This window comes from Clarias gariepinus, chromosome 28 (genome assembly GCF_024256425.1).
Source record: "Clarias gariepinus isolate MV-2021 ecotype Netherlands chromosome 28, CGAR_prim_01v2, whole genome shotgun sequence".
NCBI classification, from domain to species: domain Eukaryota; kingdom Metazoa; phylum Chordata; class Actinopteri; order Siluriformes; family Clariidae; genus Clarias; species Clarias gariepinus.
In genome coordinates this window covers 20402622-20426501 of record NC_071127.1, presented here as the reverse complement: position 1 = coordinate 20426501, position 23880 = coordinate 20402622, and the positions used below count along the sequence as shown (strand labels likewise).

The following is a 23880-nucleotide window of genomic DNA, read 5'->3' as shown; positions in this document are numbered from 1 at the left end:
GGATTTTTAACCTCTAATAAGATTTTCTTTTGCTTTACACGCGCACACACACGTGTTATAAGAAACAGTACACGCGTGCTGTACACACGCGCTTACAAACACAAAAAATGTTTCACACACACAAGTGGTAAGTGTTATAGTAAACAGTACACGCGTGCACAGTTGTTGATTATACCTGTAAGAGACGCACACTAAGACCCAGCAGGGGAGACAATTACCCACAATTCCGCAGCACAAGTGAAAGAAAAACCGTTGGTTCAGTTGTGATTACACAACTCGGTGCTCGGCGTCAAAACAAGAAGCACATGCGTGATACATGATACTCGGTGCTCGTAAACCAAGACTTGTTCATTTTCCATATCAAAATTTATTAAAAATCTTTGCTTGTCTTGCGGAAACGTTCGCAAACCGCGTTACTCGTAATCCGAGGTTTCACTTTTATGGCACTGACCAAATTGCTTTGGCTCCATCATGTACCAATCGAAATGCACTTTATTATTTAGTTACTAATTTCAATACCCAAGTGTGTAAACGTAATTAACATCAGTGAGCCAGTAAGTATGCAGCATTCTTATTACTGTGCCCATAGAGAGGGCTTGTGTCTGTCTTGTATTTTGAGAGGTTTAAGTATGCGCATATGTCAAAAATAGGTGTAAAAATGTCTTTGCATGAGTAATGCTACAGTACATACAAAGCTTGCTAATGAATTGATATTTTAAAAAACTAATGGATGGGGGGGCGCTAGAGAGCACCACATGGTGTGGACGTAAATTTAGAGTGCTCCCTCAAAGCCTCGACAAATTTGTGTTTTTTTATTTTATTTTCATCGTGAAAGCTTGCTTGCCCTTATATAGTAGTAAAATGAAGAAGGCCAAACTCAAGAAAGATGATTCACCAACTTCCTCAGGCAAACAGCCGGCCGAGAAACCGCCGTCTAATGACGGCAAGGCGGGTGGCGATATTCGCGCGGCTACAGATTCAACTGTCATTCTATCGGCGATTCAGACTATGAGCAATGGTATAAATGACAGATTTAATTCGCTAGAAGCTACTTTATCTCAGCTGCAAACGACACTTTCTGAAACCACCTCGCGTATTGCTGACCTGGAGGGTGCTAAAGCTGAGCATGAAGCCCGTATTTCTGACCTGGAGGCCTCCTGTCAGGAAATTATTGCAGTTAACAAGGCCCTGCGTGCTAAATTGGACGAACTCAAGGGTCGTTCTCGACGAGCGAATATCAAGATCGTGGGGTTACCTGAGAACGTGGAGGCTGGCCGTCCAACCGATTTTGTGGAACAACTCATCCCGAAACTCCTGGGTACTGAAAACTTTCCCGAACGGATTAAAGTTGACCGTGCACATCGCACCGGGTCTTTACCATCAAGAGGAGGACGTCCCCGAATCATGATCGCGAGAATACATCATTATCCAGTCAAAGAGACGATACTGCGACTTGCGCGGCAGAATGCCCCTTTAAAATATGACGGAGTACTCATCTCCAACTTCCCGGACTTCACGGCAGAGGTACTTTCTCAACGGAGGGCGTTTGAGGGAGTGAAGAGCCCCTGTTTCTCTGTTTGAGGTTACTTTGATAGGTAGGTTTTTTTTTGTTCATTCCTTATGCTGCCCAGCAGTTCCACTGTTCGTATGGGGTTTTTTTCCCAGCTTCATTTGGGGAAGCTGTTGAAAAGGGAGGGGTGGGCGGTGTGTTTTTTCTTTATTGTGTATGTAGTGTGTTGTGTTTGTGTACCTCCTTCACCGGCTTGTATCTCTCCAAATTTATTTATGCTAGCCACTAAATGGTATATAAATATTATACATTATGACTTGTAGTAGGTCTTTATCTAAAGTTGGCAACGTCACCCTTGCCAGCTGGAATGTTCGGGGTTTAAATAATCAGGTTAAGAGAGCCAAAGTTTTTTCTTATTTAAAGTCTATTGCTGCTGACATATTATTTTTACAAGAGACGCATATTAGGCACTCTGAACAAAGGCGACTGAGATGCAGTTGGATTTCTCAGGTATTCCAGTCTTCTTTCTCATCCAAGGCCAGGGGGGTAGCTATTTTAATTCGTAAATCTGTTACTTTTAAGCACATATCGACTATCAGTGATCCTAATGGTCGTTATGTGATTGTCTCGGGCTTACTTTCCTCAACCCATGTCACATTGCTAAATGTGTATGGACCTAATTTCGATGATCCCACTTTTTTTCGCAAAGTTTTTAATCTTTTGCCTACTAATGTAAACACACATCTGATAATAGGCGGCGATTTCAATTTAGTATTAGACACTTTTTTAGACAGATTTCCTTCACGTGCTGACATATCCCTGACTAATTCTGCCATTGTTCTTAATGATCTGATGGCTTCCCTTGACCTTGTTGACATCTGGAGATTAAAATATCCTACAGACAAGCAGTACACCTTTTTTTCACAGGTTCACAAATCATACTCTAGGATAGACTTTTTTTTAATTGACTCTAAAATAATTTCATGTGTTAAATCAATTAAACAACATAATAGAATCATTTCTGATCATTCAGCAGTGACACTTTCCCTAGATCTGTCAGAAATTAGGCCCAGTTATAATTGGCGGTTTAATCCTACCCTGCTTTTGGACTCCGGGTTCTGTGAGCATTTAACAGAGTTGCTTGCTGAGTTTCTCAAATTTAATGACACGGGTGAGGTTTCAGATTCGATATTATGGGAAACTCTAAAATCTGTCCTGAGAGGACATATTATTTCTTACGAATCCAGTCTTAAAAAACAAAGAGAGAAACGTCTCCTAGAAATTGATAATTGTCTTTCGCAGTTAGAAGATGCATACAGAGATTCTACAGATTCGGTCTTACTTAATGAGATTGCTGCACTCAAATTAGAATATAACTCAATTCTTTCAAACCAAGTTAATAACATGCTGTTAAAAGTTAAACAAAAACAATTTGAACTTGGCGATAAACCAGACAAATTGCTTTCTCGCCAGCTAAGAGGGCTTCAAGCCAGTAGAGCAATTCATAAAATCAAAAACAACAAGGGTGTTTTTTTAACAAATCCCACTGAAATCAACAATACATTTAAAGAATTTTACAAAGAATTATACAAGTCGAAGGGCTGCTCTGACCCCTCAGCATTAAGTAATTTTCTTCATTCAATACACCTTCCAAAGTTAGGGGGTGCAGAGCGGACAGCTTTGAATGCTGACATAACAACCGCTGAAATACTAGATGCTATTAAATCTTTCCCAGGTGGGAAGGCACCCGGCCCAGATGGGTTCGGTATTGAATTTTATAAAAGATTTGCACAGACACTCTCCCCTTTGCTGTTAAGAATGTTTAACCACTCATCTGGTAAACATCACCTTCCCCAGTCCTTGTATGAGGCAAATATCTCCTTAATTTTAAAAAAAGGTAAAGAAGAAACAAATCCATCATCATATCGACCCATATCTCTTTTGAACTCTGATCTTAAAATCTTCACTAAGATTCTTGCCAACAGACTAAATAATTGTATTGGGAAAATTGTTCATCAGGATCAGTCTGGTTTCATTCCTGGCCGTTTCTCCTTTTTTAATGTTAGGCGACTAATGAATATCTTGTATACTAGGTTTGAGCCTCAAGATAGTATTGCAGTTCTAGCCTTGGATGCAGAAAAGGCGTTTGACCAAATTGAGTGGGACTATATTTTAGCTGTGATTAGAGAATTTGACATGGGTGATGCATTTGCCTCTTGGGTGAAAATGTTATACGCTCATCCTAGAGCTTCGGTTTTAACCAATTTTAATAGATCATCTCAATTTTTACTACATAGAGGCACCCGGCAGGGCTGCCCTCTCTCGCCTTTGCTTTTTGCAATTGCAGTTGAACCCCTTGCCCTTGCCATTAAAAAGAACCCTTTAATATTGCCCCCAAATTTAGGCCAAATTAATCATCATATTTCTCTCTATGCAGACGACATTATTTTGTATCTCCGCAACCCAGAACAGTCTGTACCACCCCTGCTAAATTTACTGGAAACATTTGGTAAATTCTCAGGATATTCAGTAAACTGGCAAAAAAGTGAATTTTTGGCAGTGACTAACAATATTGACTCAAATTTTATGAGTAGTCTTCCTTTTAAAGTAGCCACAAACAATCTGAAATATCTGGGTCTTAATATATCTAGAAACCCCAAAGATATATATAAATTAAATTTTTTACCCATGCTAGAAAATCTGAAAACCAATATAAAACAGTGGAGGACCCTGCCATTATCAATGATGGGGCGGGTGAATGCCATTAAGATGGTGATATTACCCAGATTTCTCTATCTTTTTCAGAATCTACCAATTTATTTGCCAAAAAAATTCTTTAAAACTTTGGACTCCATTGTACTGCCATTTATATGGGGCTTTAAAACTCATAGAATATCTAAATTGCATGTGTGTAAGCCTAGGTCATTGGGGGGGTTAGGTTTGCCAAATTTTCAACACTACTACTGGGCTGCTAATTGTAGAGCCTTAACTTTTTGGCAGGACCCATGCCCCGACAGTCTTATAGCTGATCTCCCTTCATGGCTTGTGATTGAGCGTGGTGCTTTAAACTCATCTCTCTCTTCGTTGCTATTTACTGCCCCAGAGAAATCTAAAGTTGCAGCTAGATCCCACTTCATAATTAATAACTCTCTCAGGATATGGCATCAGATTAGTAAGACATTTAGACTGCCAGGTACTTCCTTTTTTGCTCCTGTTTGTCATAACATCGCCTTTAAACCCTCATTATTAGACCCAGTGTTCGCAGGTTGGGCGAGAAAAGGAATACTCACTCTGAGAGATTTATATATAGACAACAATTTTCCTACTTTTTCTCAACTAAAAGAGAAATTCGACCTTCCTGCTTCGCATTTCTTTAGATATCTACAAATTAGAAATTATGTTCGTTCCACTATGCCGAACTTTGAAACTCTGCCAGCTGATAATGAACTACACAAACTACTTACTTGCGTTCCCAATAACCCAAAGTTAGTCACAAAATTTGTTGATTTCTTTACAAGTCAGTTAGATGTCTCTACCAACCATCTGAAAAACGATTGGGAAAAGGAACTGGATATTCATGTTTCTGAGGAAGACTGGGGAAAGTGTCTTAAAAATATATACACCTGCTCTATTAATGCTAGGCACCAACTTATTCAGTACAAGGTGTTACATAGATTGCACTACTCTAGGGTTAAACTTCACACTTTTTACCCCACTATTTCCTCTCTTTGCAATAAGTGTGAATCTGCTGAGGGTTCGCTTGGTCATCTTTTTTGGGGATGCCCCAAAATCGGTGAATTCTGGTCAGAAGTTTTTCAATTTCTTTCAGAGGTTTATGCTTGTGAACTTCCCTTAGACCCTGCAACTGCTCTTTTTGGCTGGTCAGTCTCCTTGCAGCATCTTAACAATGCTTTCCGAGTGCCTATACAGTATGGTATGATGATCGCAAAAAAATCTATTCTCTGCATGTGGAAGAATAAGTCAAGGCCACTATTCAAGATTTGGTTGTCTGAACTTTCTTCCACCCTTCATGTAGAGAGGCTTAGATATAGTATGTCTGGAAATATAGATCAATTTGAAGTTTCTTGGCGGCCTCTTTTCAACTACCTGTTAAAAATCTCAGATAATCGCGAAACTACTTGAAACCTTGTAATCGTAGTGTCGGTTTTAATACACCATTTCTTTTAGTTCGTTCTCTGTTTTTATTTTTATTTTCACTTCCCCTGTCACTTTTGCTTTAAGTACCTAGGTGATTATATACAAATATTTGTATTTTTATTGCCACTATTATTCATAATGTCATATTGAGTAAAAATCTATTTTTTATCTTTTTTGCCTTTACACAGTGAAGTGGTTGGTTGAAGGAGATACTGTTCTTTTTTTTTTCTTTTTGTTCTTACACTTTTGTAGATGTGTTTTGTCTGGTTTTGTGATTGTGTTCTTTTTGTATGTCTGAAAATCAAAAAACTACCACAATAAATATAATAAAAAAAAAAAAATAAAAAAAAAACTAATGGATGTTTGCATTCATTGTGTGCATCCATTTTTTTCCATGATTTTATCCACATGCGATATGCAAGATTCAAAATATAGTTGCAAAGCAACGACGATCGAGTCCAAGCATTAGTCATCACTACCCGGTATAGTACATACAGTTTATATAGTACATATAGAACTATACTGCTGGCCAGACAGAACACTAACAGGATGCTTGCAGAATGAAGTATGCTAAAAGATCACACATTATGCTGCATTCTAAAAAAACTCAGTCTTTAAACAAACATTCCTGTGACAGCTTAATGTTAAACGTGACAATTACCCATTGATCTCAGTTCTTCACCATGGAAAGAAATCTCTGGTAATCCACTTCATTGTCTTCTGTGGTTGTCCAGACCTTTTGCTGATATTTTTGTTAGTCTTTCGTCTGCTCCTGTTAATGGGGCGCCACAGAGGACCACTTACTCATCTTCTATACCGCTAATATCCTGTATTCAGAGTCACGGGGGCCTGAAGCCTATCCCAGGAGGTTTAGGGCACGAGGCAGGGTACACCCTGGACAGGGTGCCAAGGTGACAGTCCTAACCACTACACCACCATGCCCCCTCACAGCTACAGGACCATCCAATCCAAAACATCTTGGCACAGGTTTTACTAAAACAACCCTCCCATTTGATCCGGGCTTGGGACCGGCCCTTCATCCGGACTAGCCATATAATTCCTTCTTTTTTAAAAAATTTCAAAAAGTCCCAATGTTTTTGTTCACTCTGATGGGTTCATTTTATTTATTTACTTTTTTTTTTTCAGCCTAATGATGACCCCCTTCACCTACATAAACTCTCAACATGAGGTCAAAGAAACGTGTAAGTGTACAGCTACCAAATGCAAATGTAACATTCAGAACCACCTCCAGCCCTTTTATCTGCTAGCTTAGTCATTAAATAATGAGGGAACAGGCCACACCTGGCCATGCAACTGCTTTTCAGTTCATTTGTTTCATTATTTATAAGCCACCAAATGTTTGCATGTGTGTGTGTGTGTATGAAAATGGCTACACAGGCAGTAGTGCACTTCACATGTAATTCAACCTCACCCCACTAACCCCCCCTCCCCCATCCTCTTAAAAATGGCACTTGAGCTAGAAAAGTGTATTTTCAAAAACCAACACGAGTTTACACAAAAATAGTTTTTTTTATTGAGTTTTTAAGGGAACTCAACAGAAAAATAAATTAGGCCCTCCCTGCTTAACTAAATCTTTTTAAACAGGGACAAAGACCAAACTTTCATCTGTTTAAAAAAAAAAAAGAATATTCAAATACAATAGAACAATACAATGAACGTTTATATTTTTCTATAAAATACCCCATGAATAATACCCTGAATCTGTGCTGCTTAGCCACATGGGCAACATTGCAGCTAGCCGTGTTGGCGTAAAAAAAAAAAAAAAAAAAAAAAGGTAATTATATGATAGCAATGCTTCAATTCACAGCAAAACAGCTCCTCTTTACTTTGTTTCTCGCTTCAGACAGACACCTGGCTTCATTGCATTTGAAACGGGATGCGACCTGGATAAGCACCAGCAGATTTGGAGTATGGAGGGCTATGGTAACGAGGACTCGTTGTCCAGTTACCCAGCAGTACGGCAGCTCAGTCCGAATCAGAGAGAACAATCACCTCATCTGGGTCACATTGGGTCGCAACATTCACCTGCAAAATAGAATTATTTCAGTGGTCAGTGGGTTGTACAGTGGGGTAAAAAAATGTATTTATTCAGCCGCCAATTGTGCAAGTACTCCCAACTTAAAAAGATGAGAGACGCCTGTAATTTTCATCATAGGTATACCTCAACTATGAGAGACAAAATAAAAAAAAATATCTAGAAAATCACATTGTAGGATTTTTTAAGAATTTATTTGCAAATTCCTCAGTAAAATTTTAGTATTCTGGCTCTCACAGACCTGTAACAACTCATTACCTGTATTATTGGCATCTGTTATCAGTACAAAAGACACCTGTCCACAACCTCAAACAGTCACACTCCAAACTCCACTATGGCCGAGACCAAAGAGCTGTCGAAGGACACCAGAAACTAAATTGTAGACCTGCACCAGACTGGGAAGACTTAATCTGCAGTAGGTAAGCAGCTTGGTTTGAAGAAATCAACTGTGGGAGCAATTAATAGAAAATGACCACTGATAATCTGCCTCGATCTGGGCTCCACGCAAGAGTGTGTGAATGACCTGCAGAGAGCTGGGACCAAAGTAACAAAGGCTACCATCAGTAAAACACTGCACCGCCAGGGACTCAAATCCTGCAGTGCCAGACATGTCCCCCTGCTTAAGCCACTACATGTCCAGGCCCGTCTGAAGTTTGCTAGAGAGCATTTGGATGATCCAGAAGAGGACTGGGAGAATGTCATATGGTCAGATAAAACCAAAACAGAACTTCATGTTTGGAGGAGAAAGAATGCCGAGTTGCATCCAAAGAACACCATACCTACTGTGAAGCATGTTCCCAAACACACCGCCCGGGCAACGAAGAAGTGGCTTCGTAAGACGCATTTCAAGGTCCTGGAGTGACCTAGCCAGTCTCCAGATCTCAACCCCATAGAAAATCTTTGTTTTGGGAGTTGAAAGTCTGTAAGAACACTCATTACTTCTTTTATCTGCACAACTTAAAAAAAGTTGCACATCTAATCTGGTTGCAAAAAAGTGTGTGTGTATTCATACACCAACACACGCACAACTGTGTTATAAAATCTTCAACACATTATTAAACTGGGGAAGGATAGTGCTGAACCATCAATGAAAAGATCATGAATGCAGATCACTTAGCTTTAGTTTTTACTATTGATTTTAGGGTAGAGATAGGGAGCATGGAAAAAGGTCATGTGACCTGATGAGTCCAGACTGACCCTATTTCAGTGATGGGCGTGTCAGGGTGAGAAGGAAAGTACATGAGGCGATGCTCCCATCATGCATAGTGTCCAGGATGCAGTGTTATGATCTGGGGTTGATCAGTTACTCAGGTCTAGACTCAGTAACGGTATCGGGCAATAAAATGAAGTCAGCTGACCACCTGAATGTACTGAATCACCAGATTATCATATCTGTGTGATGACACGAAGCATTTTCCAGGACTCAAGATTGTGAAAAAGTGCTTCTGGGAGCATGAGGAATCATTTTCACACGTGTGTGTGTGTGTGTGTGTGTCAAAGCTAAAAGTGACTGAGACAGTCTGCAACTGTGCTTTTTTTTTTTTTTGGCCAGACAGTGTATTCATTCTCCTATCCAAGAACTAACCATACCCAAGCCTGCTTAGCTTTCGAGATCAGATGAGACTGGACGCTCTCCGACTGGCTGTAAACATCCATTTCTTTTACAGTGCTAAGAGATGTACAGTACACTTGAATGATATACATATATTCAGTGATATTTTGTGCAGGTGAACATGCACTGAAAAAAAGGCTTCATTTTAGAATCGATTAAGCAAACCTACAATTACCAAAAAAAAATTAATAATAATACTAGTAATAAAAATTAGGGATGCACCGAAATTTCGGCCGCCGAAAATTTTCGGCCGAAATAGCATTATCGGTTTCGGCCGGAACGTAAGAAAGCGCCGAAAATAAAAGCCGAAATTGTCGCCATGCCTCTCCCATCCTCCCGTCTCGTTCGCGCTGTCATTACGCATCAAACACGGAGTATGTCGGCGGTTTGGAAGCACTTGGAAGCAAGTTTTGTTATTGTTAAACAGCCTTATTACTGTTATTTATTATCAATAAAAGTTTGATTGCTTAATTAATTTGTAGTTTTTTTAATACAAACAAAAAGAAAATATTTTAAACATGTTTTTTAATGAAGCCATTTTCGGTTTCGGTATCGGTTTTCGGCCAAGTGCATCCAAAAATTTCGGTTTCGTTTTCGGCCCAGAATTTTCATTTCGGTGCATCCCTAATAAAAATTATCTTACACATTATAAATAATGTTTTGTTCTGGTTTTACTTGCCTTGTGCTTTTTAGGGGGAGGTGTGGAGCGAGAGCTGCTGACCAAATCCTGAGTGGGTGTGTCCGCCCTGGTGGAGTCCACGAGCACAGGGCTACAGGCCATTTTTACATCCCGAGAGACATCACTGTTACTAATCACAATATTAACAGAGGGGGGAAAAAAAAAACACCAAGATTGAAGCTTGTTTAGATATTACTACTAAGATAGTCTTATGATGTTATAATTTAACCAAACTAACAAAAAAATTCTACTTGATTATTCTGGATGACAAAATTTACTTTACTAAATAATACTTTATTATAATAATTAAACAAAAAGTAGGAAAACAATGTGTCCATGCCTGATGTCTTGGTCCTCCGCAACACTTTTGAAGGACTGTTTATACACATACAGAATGTAAATAAAGTTCGATTCTGAGTGATGGAGCACATGAGACCGATGCGTCCAAGAGGGCTACCAGGTCAGATCATCTCTTTATATCTGTCCGGTGAAATATTAAATATTCTGTTGTCTGTATGACTAATGTTTTATGGATTTCACTTGTGTGAGTGTACAGTCATAAATAAATCTACTTAAGTAATGTTCCTTCCCCATTTCGATCCTTTAACCTATCTCTTTAAGAGAGACGAGAGGGCTTTTACCTCACATCGCTCTCTCCGGCGTTTCCATTATGGACGATCGTGTGGTTCCTCTTTGACTCCCGTTTCCTCTTCTTGCTGTTACTCATTTTGCTAGTCGCCTCAGGATGCTTGGCAGACATCATCACTGGGATGGAGACACAGTCCTCAATGGCGAATGGAATCCCCGTGGCTTCGCCGATACTGTTCGAGTCCAGTAACACGTCGGCCTCTCCAGTCCGAGGGTTCCGGACACCCGACTCACCATGGCCGTGCGAAGAGGAGGGACTGTCGGGAGAATGCTTGTTTTCCGGATATTTTTCTGTGGAGATGCTGCCGCTTGTCCTGATGTCAGACTGTGGAACATCATCGGCACTTTCATCTCCGCAGTCAGGGGACTTGACCGAGGGACACGACCCATTGCTGCCTGGCTGTACAGCGTCATCACTGGCGCTCAGACGTTCTTCCTCGTTGTCTTCATCATCTGAAATGTTCCACACATAAATCAGCGTTTCAAAGATTATGCAGCTCCGATTAATTAAACACGGAAATTATCATTGCAGAATATGAAGACATATACTTAATACACTGTGATGCCGCACTGGGTTTCTAATGAAGCACGGCAGAAATATGTTTCAGAATATAACCAAGTCATACCCGGTCCATCTTGTGCTTCGCTGGCCTTGATCTCCTCCTCGATATCCGGATCTGAAGATTCCTCATCATCTTCCTCATCTTCTTCCTCGTCTTCCTCCGCATCTTCCTCTTCCTCATCTTCCTCATCCTTCTCCTCTTTTTCCTCCTCCCCCTCCTGTTTCTCCTTCTTCTCTTCCTCTGCTTGATTTGTAACTTCACTCTTGTCACTTCTCTCTGCCTTTACAGATGCCTGCTGACCATCCTGTGTCGAACAGCGCACACAATAAGAGAGGGGGAACAGTGCTCTAATTGTGCATCACAGTTTTATTGACTATGGCTTACAGTAAAACAGTTACACAGAAGACCACCTGATTAAAAAAAAGAAAACATCTGTTTCTATCAGTTCTAGTGCATATACTCGCTATTCACTGTGTACACAGATCTCCTACATTTGTGTGTGTGTGTGTGTGTGTGGTGGGGGTGTCCCTGCTGCCTTCAGCATTTTAACTATAATGGAACCTCAGCATATGAGTTTAATCCGTTCCGGAAGCAAGTTCTTGAGGTGAAATTTTGTATTGTGAAACAGATTGTCCCAAAGAAAATAATGTAAATGCAGATAATCCGTTCCAGCCCCCCCAAAATATTACCAATTTCCAACACTATAATCATATTTTTGCATCTAAAAAACAATAAAAACATTTAGACAAGACATGTAAATGAAGTAAAATAATAAATAATTAGAAACTAAATCTCACTTAACCTTAATTTATGATCCCTCTTGGCAAAGAAACTGAAAAACTAAACCGACCGTGACTCCCTTTTCTTCTTCCTAATACCATCCGCAATAGCATGTAGCACAGGGACATACTGGGTATTTATAAAGCTATCAATCATTTTTATATGGTGTCTTTACAAGCGAGGGTCCACTGTATGACCTTTAGCATTACAGGCATGTAACAAAAAATTCACAGCTCATTTCCCTCCTACTGTTTACCCCATCTCACCTCTTTTTTCGCCTTGTCTTTCTCCAGACGTTTTCTCCTGTCCTCCTCCTCGGCGTCATCCTGTTTGAGAGCGTATTTGTTAATGACCTCCTCGAGGGAGCCGAGTGCCACTTCTCTGTTAGAGCGTAACTTCCTCTCCAAGGAAGAGTCATTTATGGCAGGATCTGAGGCTATGTTTACAAAAAAAAAAAAAAAAAGATGCGCCAAGATAAGAATCGAACAAAAACAAGGGCATTAACATCATCATACGTTTTAAACCTGTGAGACGACTTACTAGGCTTGTAGAGGTCTGTGAGGTGAGACCCGAAGTTGTAGACCATGTCAAGGTGGCGCCTCTCCTGCAGTTTGCTGCCCGTCTCGCAGAACGCCTCCTGCGCGATCTGCGCCTCCTGCTTGCGGCTCAGCATGAGCTGGTTGCGCTTGTTGGCGCGCTTAACCACCTGCAGGATGTCCGTGTAATCCGGAGGGTTCTCGTGGACCTCAGGCCGGTTTATAAATCGCTCAATCTAATGTAAGCAGGATATTTCTTTTTTTAAGATATTGGAGATACACCAATCAGTCATAACGTTAAAACTACCTAGGCTGGGGGGTTGCCCTTGTGACACCTGGACGGCTCTGGCCCATCAAGGTTTGGCTCTGGAGGAGCTCTGTGGGTGTTTGATGGGATGTCTGGCACCAGGAAGTTAATGGAGGATCTTTAGGGTGCTGTGGGTCATGAGGGTAGGCCTCTGTGATTTGTATTGGATTTGGTTTGTCCAGAGCATCCCATGGGAGCTTGAACAAATCAGGGCAGCAATCTTTGGCCCTTTCCCCGCTAAGCCCCACATGCAGTGGGCTGTGGTGTGGTGGGCTGGACAGCACTGACTTTGGATCATAGGCATGCATGGCTGCAGGGAACAGTCACCAGCAACCAGTTTACTGGTATATAGTAAATATTCATTTAACCTGGTGGTGTTAATGTTAACTATCGACAGTCACACACCAAGACTACTGACATGAGTTGTGTCACAAATCTAAACCTCTGATCTTATATTTGAAAGTTGTGTGATCTGCCAACAAATGTGCCATGTTCTGATTTTACCACTCTAAAAGTGATGTAGACACACAACGCCGTGCTACCACTTTAAAAATCAAGCGTCCTGAACTATAAAAAAAGCTCAGTGCTGCTAGATTGTTGAATCTCTCCACTCGTAAAGAAAATAAAAAAAATAAACCTAGATTTTAATTAAATACTGTAGCTAAATTAACCAAAAATAAAACCACTGCAGAAATCTCCACAACCACAGCATACAGTAGTGAGGACTTAATGGACTTTTTCAATAACAAAATCATAAATATCAGGCTTTGAAACCAGACAATTTAAGTTATACAGATGTTAAACTAACCACATCATAACCTAGAATACTTTACTCCCCTTAAAGAGAGTGAACAAATTTTACTAATTTCTTCTTCAAAATCGTCAACCTGTATATTAGATTCTATACCGACACATTTTCCCAAACAGATAGTGCCGGAAATAACAGAATCCCTGTTGAAAATAATAAATTCTAAACTTAGCAGTGGGTATGTTTCCAAATCTTTTAAATTAGCAGTTAATAAACCGATAATTAAGAACCCTCAACCTCTCGAAACCACGACCCCGGTCAGCTGTCAAATTACAGGCCAATATCAAACCTCCCTTTCAGCTCTACCATTCTGGAAAAGATAGTAGCCATACTCATATCTACATAGAAAAATCATAAATGAACCGTATCAGTCAGGATTTAGGCCTCATCACAGCACAGAGACAGCACTTGTTAAAGTAGTAAATTACCTCCTATTGGCCTCTGATCAGGGTTATGTCATTATAGTTACTCGACCTCAGTGCAGCTTTTGACACTATTGATCACAGTATTCTCCTTCACAGATTAGAAAATGTAGTAGGAATTAAGGGAACAGCCCTCTTCTGGCTCAGATCCTATTTGACCGATCGGTATCAGTTTGTAGATCTAAATGGTGACCATTCTGCATGCTCTCTAGTGGAGTTTGGTGTTCCACAGGGTTAGGTTTTAAGCCCACTGCTTTTTCCCTTTACATGCTTTCTCTAGGCAACATAATCCTTAAGCATGGTATTAGTTTTCATTGTTGTGCTGATGACACACAATTATACGTCCCAGCAAAACCAGACGAGATAAAACAGCTTACTAAATTTGAGCAATGTGTGCAGGACATAAGAGGCTGGATGTTAATTAACTTCCTTCTGCTTAATCCTAATAAGACAGAAGTTTTAGTCATAGGACCGCATGCAGCTAGAAACAAGCTTTCTGATGACACTGTAACTTTAGATGGCCTTTCTGTTCCATCAAGTGCAACAGTGAAAAACCTTGGTGTGATTACAGATTCCAGCCTTTCAGAAAAATAAGAAATATACTGTTACTAAATGATACAGAAAAACTAATTCATGCTTTTATCACCTCTAGGTTGGACTATTGTAATGCCTTACTGACCTGAGTTGTCCAACTAGGTGCATAAACAAGCTTCAGTTAGTCCAGAATGCAGCAGTGAGAGTCCTGACTAGAACCAAAAGATTAGGGCACATCACCCCTAGGGTTGGGTACCCGAACCCTCTATCTATATAACCGGTACATGCTAAAACCAAATCAGAGCACAGATTTCTGTGCCTCACTTCAATGCCACTGCAGGTAAAAAATAATTTCTCGCCTGAAAAGTTGAGATAGACTGTTGGAAATCTAGAATTTCCAGCAGTCTCCCTGAGCCTCCAATAACGAACTGGACTCCATATGAACTTCTCCACATCTCCTGTTATACTGAACTTCCAGTCTCCTAACACACAGTATAAGTGCAGATCAATCCCTGCTATCTGTTATCACACAGATGACGGGTTCCCTTTTGAGTCTGGTTCCTCTCATGGTTTCTTCCTGTTACCCTCTCAGGGAGCTTTTCCCTCAGCTTGTTCATCAGGAACTATCTGATCATTATGATTCATACAAATTCTCACATTTCGTACAAATTTCCATAATTTTCTTTTGATTATTTAAAGCTGCTTTGAGGCTATCACCATCGTTAAAAGCACTATACAAGTTATATTTAATTTAATGTAAAGTCGAGATCCTGAATAATGAGTACCTTCTTGTTGATCTCTGGGTAACGAGTGCCGCTGTAGTGAATCCTCTGCTCCATGACACGGCCAGTATGTGTGCTACAGTTCTTCAGCTCACACAGTTTATCATAGATCTTCATCATCTGAAACAGTAGGAGATTACGGTCATTAAATGTTTTAGAGCCGTATGCTTACACCCATAATCACAACAAAAAAAAAACGACAAGTTCCAAAATAAATAGACAAGTTGATGTTACAAGAAAATAAATCAACTAATTAATCCTCCTGATTTGAGAATTCATCCAAGCTGGATCAGTATTAATAATTACAAGTGAATGTTTGCACACAGAAGTATGAGGAAGTAAACAAACAAAAATCCTTTGTACAGAGCGATTTCATTGGCTGGAGATTGCGAGATTGAGCAATCAAAAATTGTCATGCCCAAATCGTCATGACGACCTCGGAGAATAGGAAAGCTGGTGACGTCAAGTTACTGCCAGTCGTACTTTAGCACTTAGAAAAAGCGTCTCAGAAGATGCACTACGGAATTAAAACTATGTTTTAATTTTTTTTTTTACACAAATTTATGCATGAAATATGGTAAATTTGATAAATTATCAATCAGGTGTCAAGGTACATTTGACTGTGAGTGCAAATCAGGCCTTGCTGGACTAAGGAAAGTCACTTAGACTAAAATAATAGATGTAGGCACAAATACGTACGCCTAGTCGATGCGGCTATTTATTATTCACAGTCCCTCGAGAGCCAGAATCTGTATTTCTTTTTGAATTTGCAAACCTTAACCCGGGGCACTGGTGGCTTAAACGGTTAGGGCTTTGGGTTACTGATCATAAAGTCGAGCGTTCGAGCCCCGGCACCGACAAGTTGCCACCCTCAACCCCATTTGCTTCAGAGAGTGCTGTTTCCTGCGCTCTGACCCCAGCTTCATTTAAAGGTACACGTGTCAAATCAATGAATCTTAATCATAAACCTGGTAATTTCCTTAAACTAAAACAGTAATTTCTGTAGACTTAACCATATGACATTTTGAGAATCTACAATACTGTTTATGTCCAAGATTAGACTCGGTGTATAGCAGGACCATAAAGCTGGTTATAACCTAGACTTAATATCAACATTCCGGTTTAAATACAGCCTCAGATATTCCCAACACGTTTTATTTATTTAATATAAGTCCAGGTGTTTAGCTCATGCTGATGAAGTCTGACTGAAGACAGTGACACTGGTGTTCTTTCTTTATTAACGCCATGCCAACTTCTACACCTATATTGATAGCGAGAGTCAGTTTTTGTTATTTGATGTTAAAACTAGATAAGATTTTTAATGTATTTTTTTTTCTAAATTTAGATTTACTTGTTTATTTATTTTTTTTAACCGTCAACAGAATAAAGCAAGTTCCTCACATAAGTAAAAGAACTACAATCAAATAAAACATAATTGGTGTTCAAGCAGCTTCCAGATGACGGCAGGAATCAGTCCTGATGCCTGTCAAGACAGCAGTCCTGGTGGTTCCTTGGTTGTTCCTGACCATCAGGTTTGGGTTTTCTTCCAGAATTTGTCTGGGTGGCTCAGGATTTGGTGCTTACAGTGGTGTTGTACAGTAGTGTAAGCTGATCCTGGAACCTGCAGTGACTTAGAAAACCTTTTATTCTTTCTCGCACTCTCCCACTGTACTGTGTGTTGCTCAATCCCATGACTGCTGTCACACACACACACACTTTTTACGATGCACAAAGACACTACCAGCTACAGGCCATCATCATCGTTTACAGGAAGGTGAAAGACCTCGGGCTCAGCAAATTAAAATACTTTTATTTTTCAGGAACACGAGTTATACCGTGTGCTCTGATTGAGATCATGTACATTATTGCTCTTTCCCTTTAGTAAAGATACCCCAGAAAAACAGCTGATCACAGAGATCATTTCAGTTGGCCAGGACTGGCCTGAGATTCATGTTCCCGATGAGTGGACGTGACCGTGTACTGAACACGGTCCTGTCAGCCCTACCCTGCGTTTGAGCTTGTGCTCCTGGATGTAGCACGAGTCCTCCTTCTCCAATTCCTCCAAACTCAATTCCCTCTCCTGCAGTCGTTTGATCTCATCACTGTAAACCTTCAGCAAGTTCTCCAAGTGTGCTATCTGAGAGAAAGAGAGAGAGAGAGAGGGAGTGAGGAAAAGAAAAGAGATTTACACTCACACACACACACTTACAGGTCTAATCTAAGAGCCTATAAGGATGCAAACCTGTTTTCTGGAAGCTCGTTTCGTTTTCTTTTCCTCCTCCCCAGCGCCTGTGTTCCCCCTGGCAGACTCGTTCTTCACATTCGCATTGGCAATCTCGTCCCCGTTCGGGGGTTTCACCGGCTGAATGTTGGACTTCCGTTTGGAGGAGTGCTTTTTAAGAATGGTACAGAGTTCGTTAATGTAGACGAATGTTTTGCTAGTTTGCGCCTGGGCTTTAGTCAGGCAGCGGCCCACCGCGTTCCGGAACTCCACAGACGTCAGGAAGTCAGGGAAGGCCTTGGCGTATTTCGACTTCAGGAAGGGCACGACCTCCGGGTGCTCCTGGGCATGTTTTACACAGTGATCCACGAACTGCGTGGGGTGAAAAATCAAAGAGGATCGGATGTGAGGGCAAAAATTAAATCAAAACTCTTTCAGCTCGTTATTACAGGAATAAACCTATTACAAGTCCAACTTCCTTCAGCCTAACACGGTGCACACACTCAATTAAATTATTTATCTCAATATACAAGGGGTGTTGAAGTCAAACCGGGACTTCTCATGAAGTTTCTGGTGCATGAATGCATGAAAACAGGCGATTGAGATTTACAGGAGATTTAAAGCACAGTATTGTGATGAGACTCTCAACCGCAGTAAAAATTACAAATGGTGCAAATGCTTTAAAGAAGGCTGTGTGTTCGTGATCCCTGCAGTCGTTCCCGCGAACATTCAGCGAGTGGAACGCCTGATCCTTAAAAATCAACGTCGCTGACTTAAGAGATGCAGGACCTCGGCTGGGAGTTATTGACACATCCTTTCCTGACCTCACTGTGTAGACTGAAATTCACTCACTCACACACACACACACACACACACACACACACACACACACACACACACACACACAACGGAATCACTCCTCTCAGTCAGTTTGTTACTGTATCTGGTTACTGTAATCATCTTTTTGCGTGACTTTAATAAGGAACCTCTCTTTTTTAGGGCTCAAGCACTATGACATCAGCTCTATGCCGTCATTACACCATTCCAACATTTTGGGCTTTTTGGGGGTCTTATACATGCTCAAAAACTTAGACAGGTTGGAATCAGCTGGAGTCGTGTGGCCCGAGGCCCTCACGTAAAATTTTGCTGGATAGCTCATACACACGTGCAGGTATGCAAGCAAAACCCAGTACACATGTAAAGCTCATTGAGCCGAACAACTTTCGCACTTTCCTCCTATGGAATTTATACGATCAACACCAAACCAGGCTGATGTGATCTAAAGTCATTGAGGATGCAAAATTTAAACTTTAACTTATGCTAAAAAAGTGATTAATAACTTTGTGTGACATCACAATACGTGACATCACAATGTGTCTTTTTTTGTCCAGTGTCTGGGGCATTTTGGAGGTCTAAACATAAAATTCTCCCTTTTTCTAAAATTATGTTATAATAGTATTGATATGTCCCCCTTAAAAACATGTGCCCGGTGTGCTGGATGTCCTTCTGGTGTGCCCGTGTCGCGATGGCACAGGGTGCTTGGGCCCGCTTATAGTTACAGTGGAACCTCGGATTACGAGTAACGTGGTTAACGAGTGTTTTGCAAGACGAGCAACAATTTTTAATAATTTTTTACTTGAAAAACGGGCATTGTCTTAGTTAACGAGCACCGAGTATCATGTTTCACGCATGCGCTTCTTGTTTTAACAACGAGCGTTACGTCATCACAAGTGAGCCAACGGTTTTTCTCTCTCTTGCAGCAGAATTGTAGGTAATCGTCTCTCCTGCTGGGTGAATACACACACGCGCTGTGTGTGAGATGTGCGTGTGTGAGATGTGCGTGTGCGCGCGCACACACACACACACATATTAACGGAGAGACCGTTTTTAAAACCGTTTAAAAATTAGCAAGGAAAATCGCTAGTCACACTCGCGTGAGTGCATACTAACGGGATTACTACTGTAAAGTAAAACAACAAAAACAAAAATTAAACAGCTCCTCACCTTTGAAAACAGCCGCGACAGAGAAGAGTTTGTGTGTTTATTTGGCAACCTGAGAGAAGTGGAGCTGTAAAGCCGAGACCTATCGTCTCCCCTGCTGAGTCTTAGTGTCTGCAGTGTTTTTGCGTGCGCGTGTTTGTGTCTGTGTAAGGCAGAGAGTTTGTGTGTTTGTTTGGCAACCTGAGAGAAGGGGGCTGTAAACGCGAGCGAGCCCCCCTTCATCCCCTCTCCTCTCAGGTTGCCAAATAAACACACAAACTCCTCTCTGTCGCGATTGTTTTCAAAGGTGAGGAGCTGTTTAATTTGTTTTTTGTTGTTGTTGTTGTTTTACTTACAGCAGTGATCCTGTTAGTATGCGCTCACGTGAGTGTGACTAGGAATGTTCCTTGCTAATTTTTAAAAACGGTCTATCCGTTAATGTGTGTGTGTGTGTGTGTGTGTGTGTGTGCGCGCGCACATTTTACACACATACACTCTGCATGCACAAACGAAAACCCTTATCTGTCGGGTTTAATTTTACATTTTTTTAAGGTAAAGTACAGGTTAATTTGTTTTATTTTTACTTTATTTTTTGTATTAATTATATTTATGTATTTATTTTTTTGGGCTGTAGAACGAATAATTTAAGTTTCTATTATTTCCTATGGGAAAATTTAATTTGGTTTAAGAGTGTTTTGGAATACGAGCCCACTTCCGGAACGAATTAAGCTCGTAATCCGAGGTTCCACTGTACTTGCAACTATAGGATGGATTTCACTGTTTACATTCAATGCTGCATTGTTGTTAAACAGACTCCTTCACTGCAGCAGACTATTTAACCTTTTTTCTTAATGGGAGCCATTGTTGCGGTACAGCTACTAAAGAACAATCACTAACTTTGGACACTAAATAAAAAAAATTACATTTACACGCACACACACAACTTAAAATTTATTTTCAAATTTTGCTTGTCTTGCAAAACGCTCGCATATCAAGGTAGTCAAAATCCGAGGTTCTAGTGTGTTGTGATTCTACAACAATTGGCTTACATGGGACGCTGTCCTGCCTGGCAATGTGCGAACAGCTTAGAGCGCCACCTGTAGGATCAGAGAGAAATAAGGAGCGTGCTCACACACCTCGCTGAAGAGCTTCTCGTTCTCCACTTTCAGGATGTGGACCTTCTTGCTGGCCGAGGCGAACGGAGACTCAGGGACATGTGTGACTCGAGGTGTGTCGGCACTCTGAGGATGGCAAGAAGATGGAAACGACGACGGGGAAGGCTTTTCACCATCATCATCATCGTCGAGGATCACGATGCTCTCCGTCACCTTGGAAACAGCTGCCATCATCGACGCAGCGGCCTGAGGAGAGTCTGAAGGGAAACACTATCAGGATACAGCATCATCTCTCATATCACAAAGGAGGGTTAATTAATGAATTACCCTTGGGGCAGAAAACCGCCGGGGATGTTTAAGCATTCAGAGGGAAGTGCAGGAACTCGAGACGCATCAGGAGACCCCAGGGTTTAGTACCTGTACGGTTGGGGGGGGAAACAGGACAAGTCAGGAAACTCTGAGGGGGAGGAGCTTAATCACGATGACGTCATTGATGACAGGTGTATAACGACTTTTTTCATCCCCACCCCTTTTTTCTTAATCTCCAACATTTTAATTATTTTTTTTGTTTATTAATTAAATTAATCCAAGCTCAGTTTGATGTTTTTGTTCTTCGAGTCTGAAGCAAGTCTCTACAAGCTAAACACACCTAATTCGATTGATTTAAACCATTAAATAGTTTTATCATTAAATGTTTAATTAAACAAAAGTTTATTGTATTTTATTTAACACGCAGTGAGAACATTTAAAAGGCAGCACGCGCTTGGGTTTTTTTTTCCCTCGGGTTAGCATGTTTAGCTTTTCTGTTAGCCTGCTTTACAGGGTTTCGGTTTCCGCCAGTAAACACTACCTCAAATTGTATAGGGTAAACCTGGTTAACTAGACTAACTATAACCCGGTTAGTCTCCACAGTCTTGACTTTAGCAGCGCTGCTTTACACAAAACACTGAGGAAACGATAACACTCACACGCGCGCGCCGGAACACCAACGCTGACTTTAACAAGTCCCGGGTTGCCAGGTCTTTGTGTAGAAATCTACTCCGTTAAAATATTATAAACTGTAAAACAAAAACTAAATCTCCGTCAAACCAGAGAGGAGTGTAGAATTCTACACTGTGTATATACTTGTTCTGTAAGTTTACATTATCTAAAACAGGTAAGAAAATATTAAATATCGTCCATTAACCAACTCGACTCGTTGACAAAGGAAACGCGCGATCATGGCAACCAACGGGACTCCAAAACAACGAGCTCGCGGATTCGACGCGTCTTTAGAAGCGAAAACCTGATTGGACTACAGTGCTTTGTTTCTTCTTCTTTTACAGACGTATTTCGCTGTATCTAGCGCATTGTCGCCATCTAGAGTCCGGTATCGTATACTGTAGTTCAGTCTGGTCCAGGAAGAATTACCAGAAAGGTTTATTATTATTATTATTGTTGTTACAGAACAAACTATCAACATTCGCTTTACAAGACATGACAGCCAGAACATAGTAACAACAATATTGAAAACAACATTTCATAAAAATATATTTGTTTATTGATTTATTATACACACTAGTCTAAGTACATGTTGTTAATGAGTTCAGAGATCTAAGGACTGCAGGAGATTCAGTAAAGTCTGTACAGACAGTCAATTGAAGACGCATTCACAGTTTGACGTGTCCAAACTCAGTTCAGACAGTTTTGCATGGCGCTGTGACAAACACAGACAGAACATTTTCTGAGACAGGTTTCGGGTCCTCCACTGTATGAAATGTAAAGATATCATTTAATCAAAAAAATATATTTTTTCTGCGTGTAATAAATCTAGAATATGATAGTTTAATTTTTAAAATTAAATTTAAAATGAAAATGTACTTTTAAACTTGAGGTCTTGTCATTCCCATCCTCACGCCAGACCAGGTGGTGTAGCTTGGAATGGTTTCATAGCTCTGGTAAAATCAGGCTCATCAGGTTTTTTTTGTTCATGCACTTAATATTTCACCCAGTACTACCAGCTCAGAATTTAAATTCTAATTTGATTAAATGACTGTAGCTGTTTTCCTTGTGATGTACAGTAGCATTCAAACATGTTCTTGTGGTTGTTCTTTCAGCTGCTCCCATCGAGAGCATTCCTCTATGCTCCAGTCTTTCCCATCCCATCCTCTTTGGGCTTGTCCTCATCTGGTTTTAACGCCCAGAGCCCGAATCAAACCTGAAGCCCTACCGATGCCCTCAGTCATGTTCGTGATGTGACATTTGGTGTCTCTATTGAACAGAAATACCTGAAGGTCTAAGTATGAAAGAAATCACCTTTAGCCCAGTAAAAGAGACAGATTCCACAGAGCTTAGCCGAAACACACCTCTCTACCTCTGCACAGCTCACTCGACACTCCCTATTGTTCTGTGTCAACTGACAGGCCATGATAAAGAAAGCTACCAGATTCTAGTTATAACATGATGAGGATTAAAAGGCACGGATAAATTCTGCAGTCTGATTGGTCAGAAAATGTCAGGCCCGGATGCTGATTAAAATTTATTGTGAAGGAGTATCGGTTCTCATTGTCCCCCTGAAACAGAAAGGCTTTCTGGGAAATGCTGATGGAGTGACTGTTTATTATCATGGCTATAGCTGAACTGAACACAGGTACACAAGTTTTCTCCTAGATGTTCCACAATATTAAATCTATTACAAACTGTGTGCCTGTATCCCTGAGTAATGAATGAAACCCTGAAATGCTTTGGTGCAAGAGGAATAACACATTTCACCATGTTATGGAAATAACGTTTCACGACATGCACCATCACAATTTTACCCGTATACGTCATGTTTCTATAACCACATGATCTACACATGTGGCCAGGGGTAGCTCAGTGGTTAAGGCATTGGACTGCGGTTCGGAAGATCCCAGGTTCAAACCCCACAACCCCCAAGTTGCCACTGTTGGGCCCTTGAGCGCGGCCCTTAACCCTCAACTGCTCAGACGTATAATGAGATAAAAATGTAAGTCGCTCTGGATAAGAGAGTCTGGTTAGGTTCTTAAATATTATAAAGAGCTCTAGCCACGTGACCGGGTTCTTAAATATAATAATGAGCTGTAGTCACATGACTAGGTTCTTAAATATTGTGGCGTGGGCGGGGCGGCGGCTGACGACCAGCATGCCTTGCGGGGATGTCGGTGTGTGT

General features: G+C 40.7%; 2 protein-coding genes across 2 annotated transcripts in view; one reads left to right on the top strand and one right to left on the bottom strand.

Moving 5' to 3' along the window:
- Window positions 1-23880, top strand: part of LOC128516134 (histone H3-like) — a 575451-nt gene that overhangs the window by 12964 nt on the left and 538607 nt on the right. The window lies entirely within an intron of this gene.
- Window positions 7209-21923, bottom strand: daxx (death-domain associated protein). Its single transcript, XM_053490421.1, has 12 exons — window positions 21680-21923; window positions 21039-21128; window positions 20733-20968; window positions 17638-17988; window positions 17401-17532; window positions 15399-15515; window positions 12547-12778; window positions 12273-12442; window positions 11290-11530; window positions 10657-11116; window positions 10016-10145; window positions 7209-7714 (listed from the first exon to the last, which is right to left on the bottom strand). The coding sequence occupies exons 3-12, from the start codon at window positions 20943-20945 to the stop codon at window positions 7655-7657; spliced, it is 2106 nt and encodes a 701-aa protein (XP_053346396.1). The 5' UTR covers window positions 20946-20968; window positions 21039-21128; window positions 21680-21923; the 3' UTR covers window positions 7209-7654.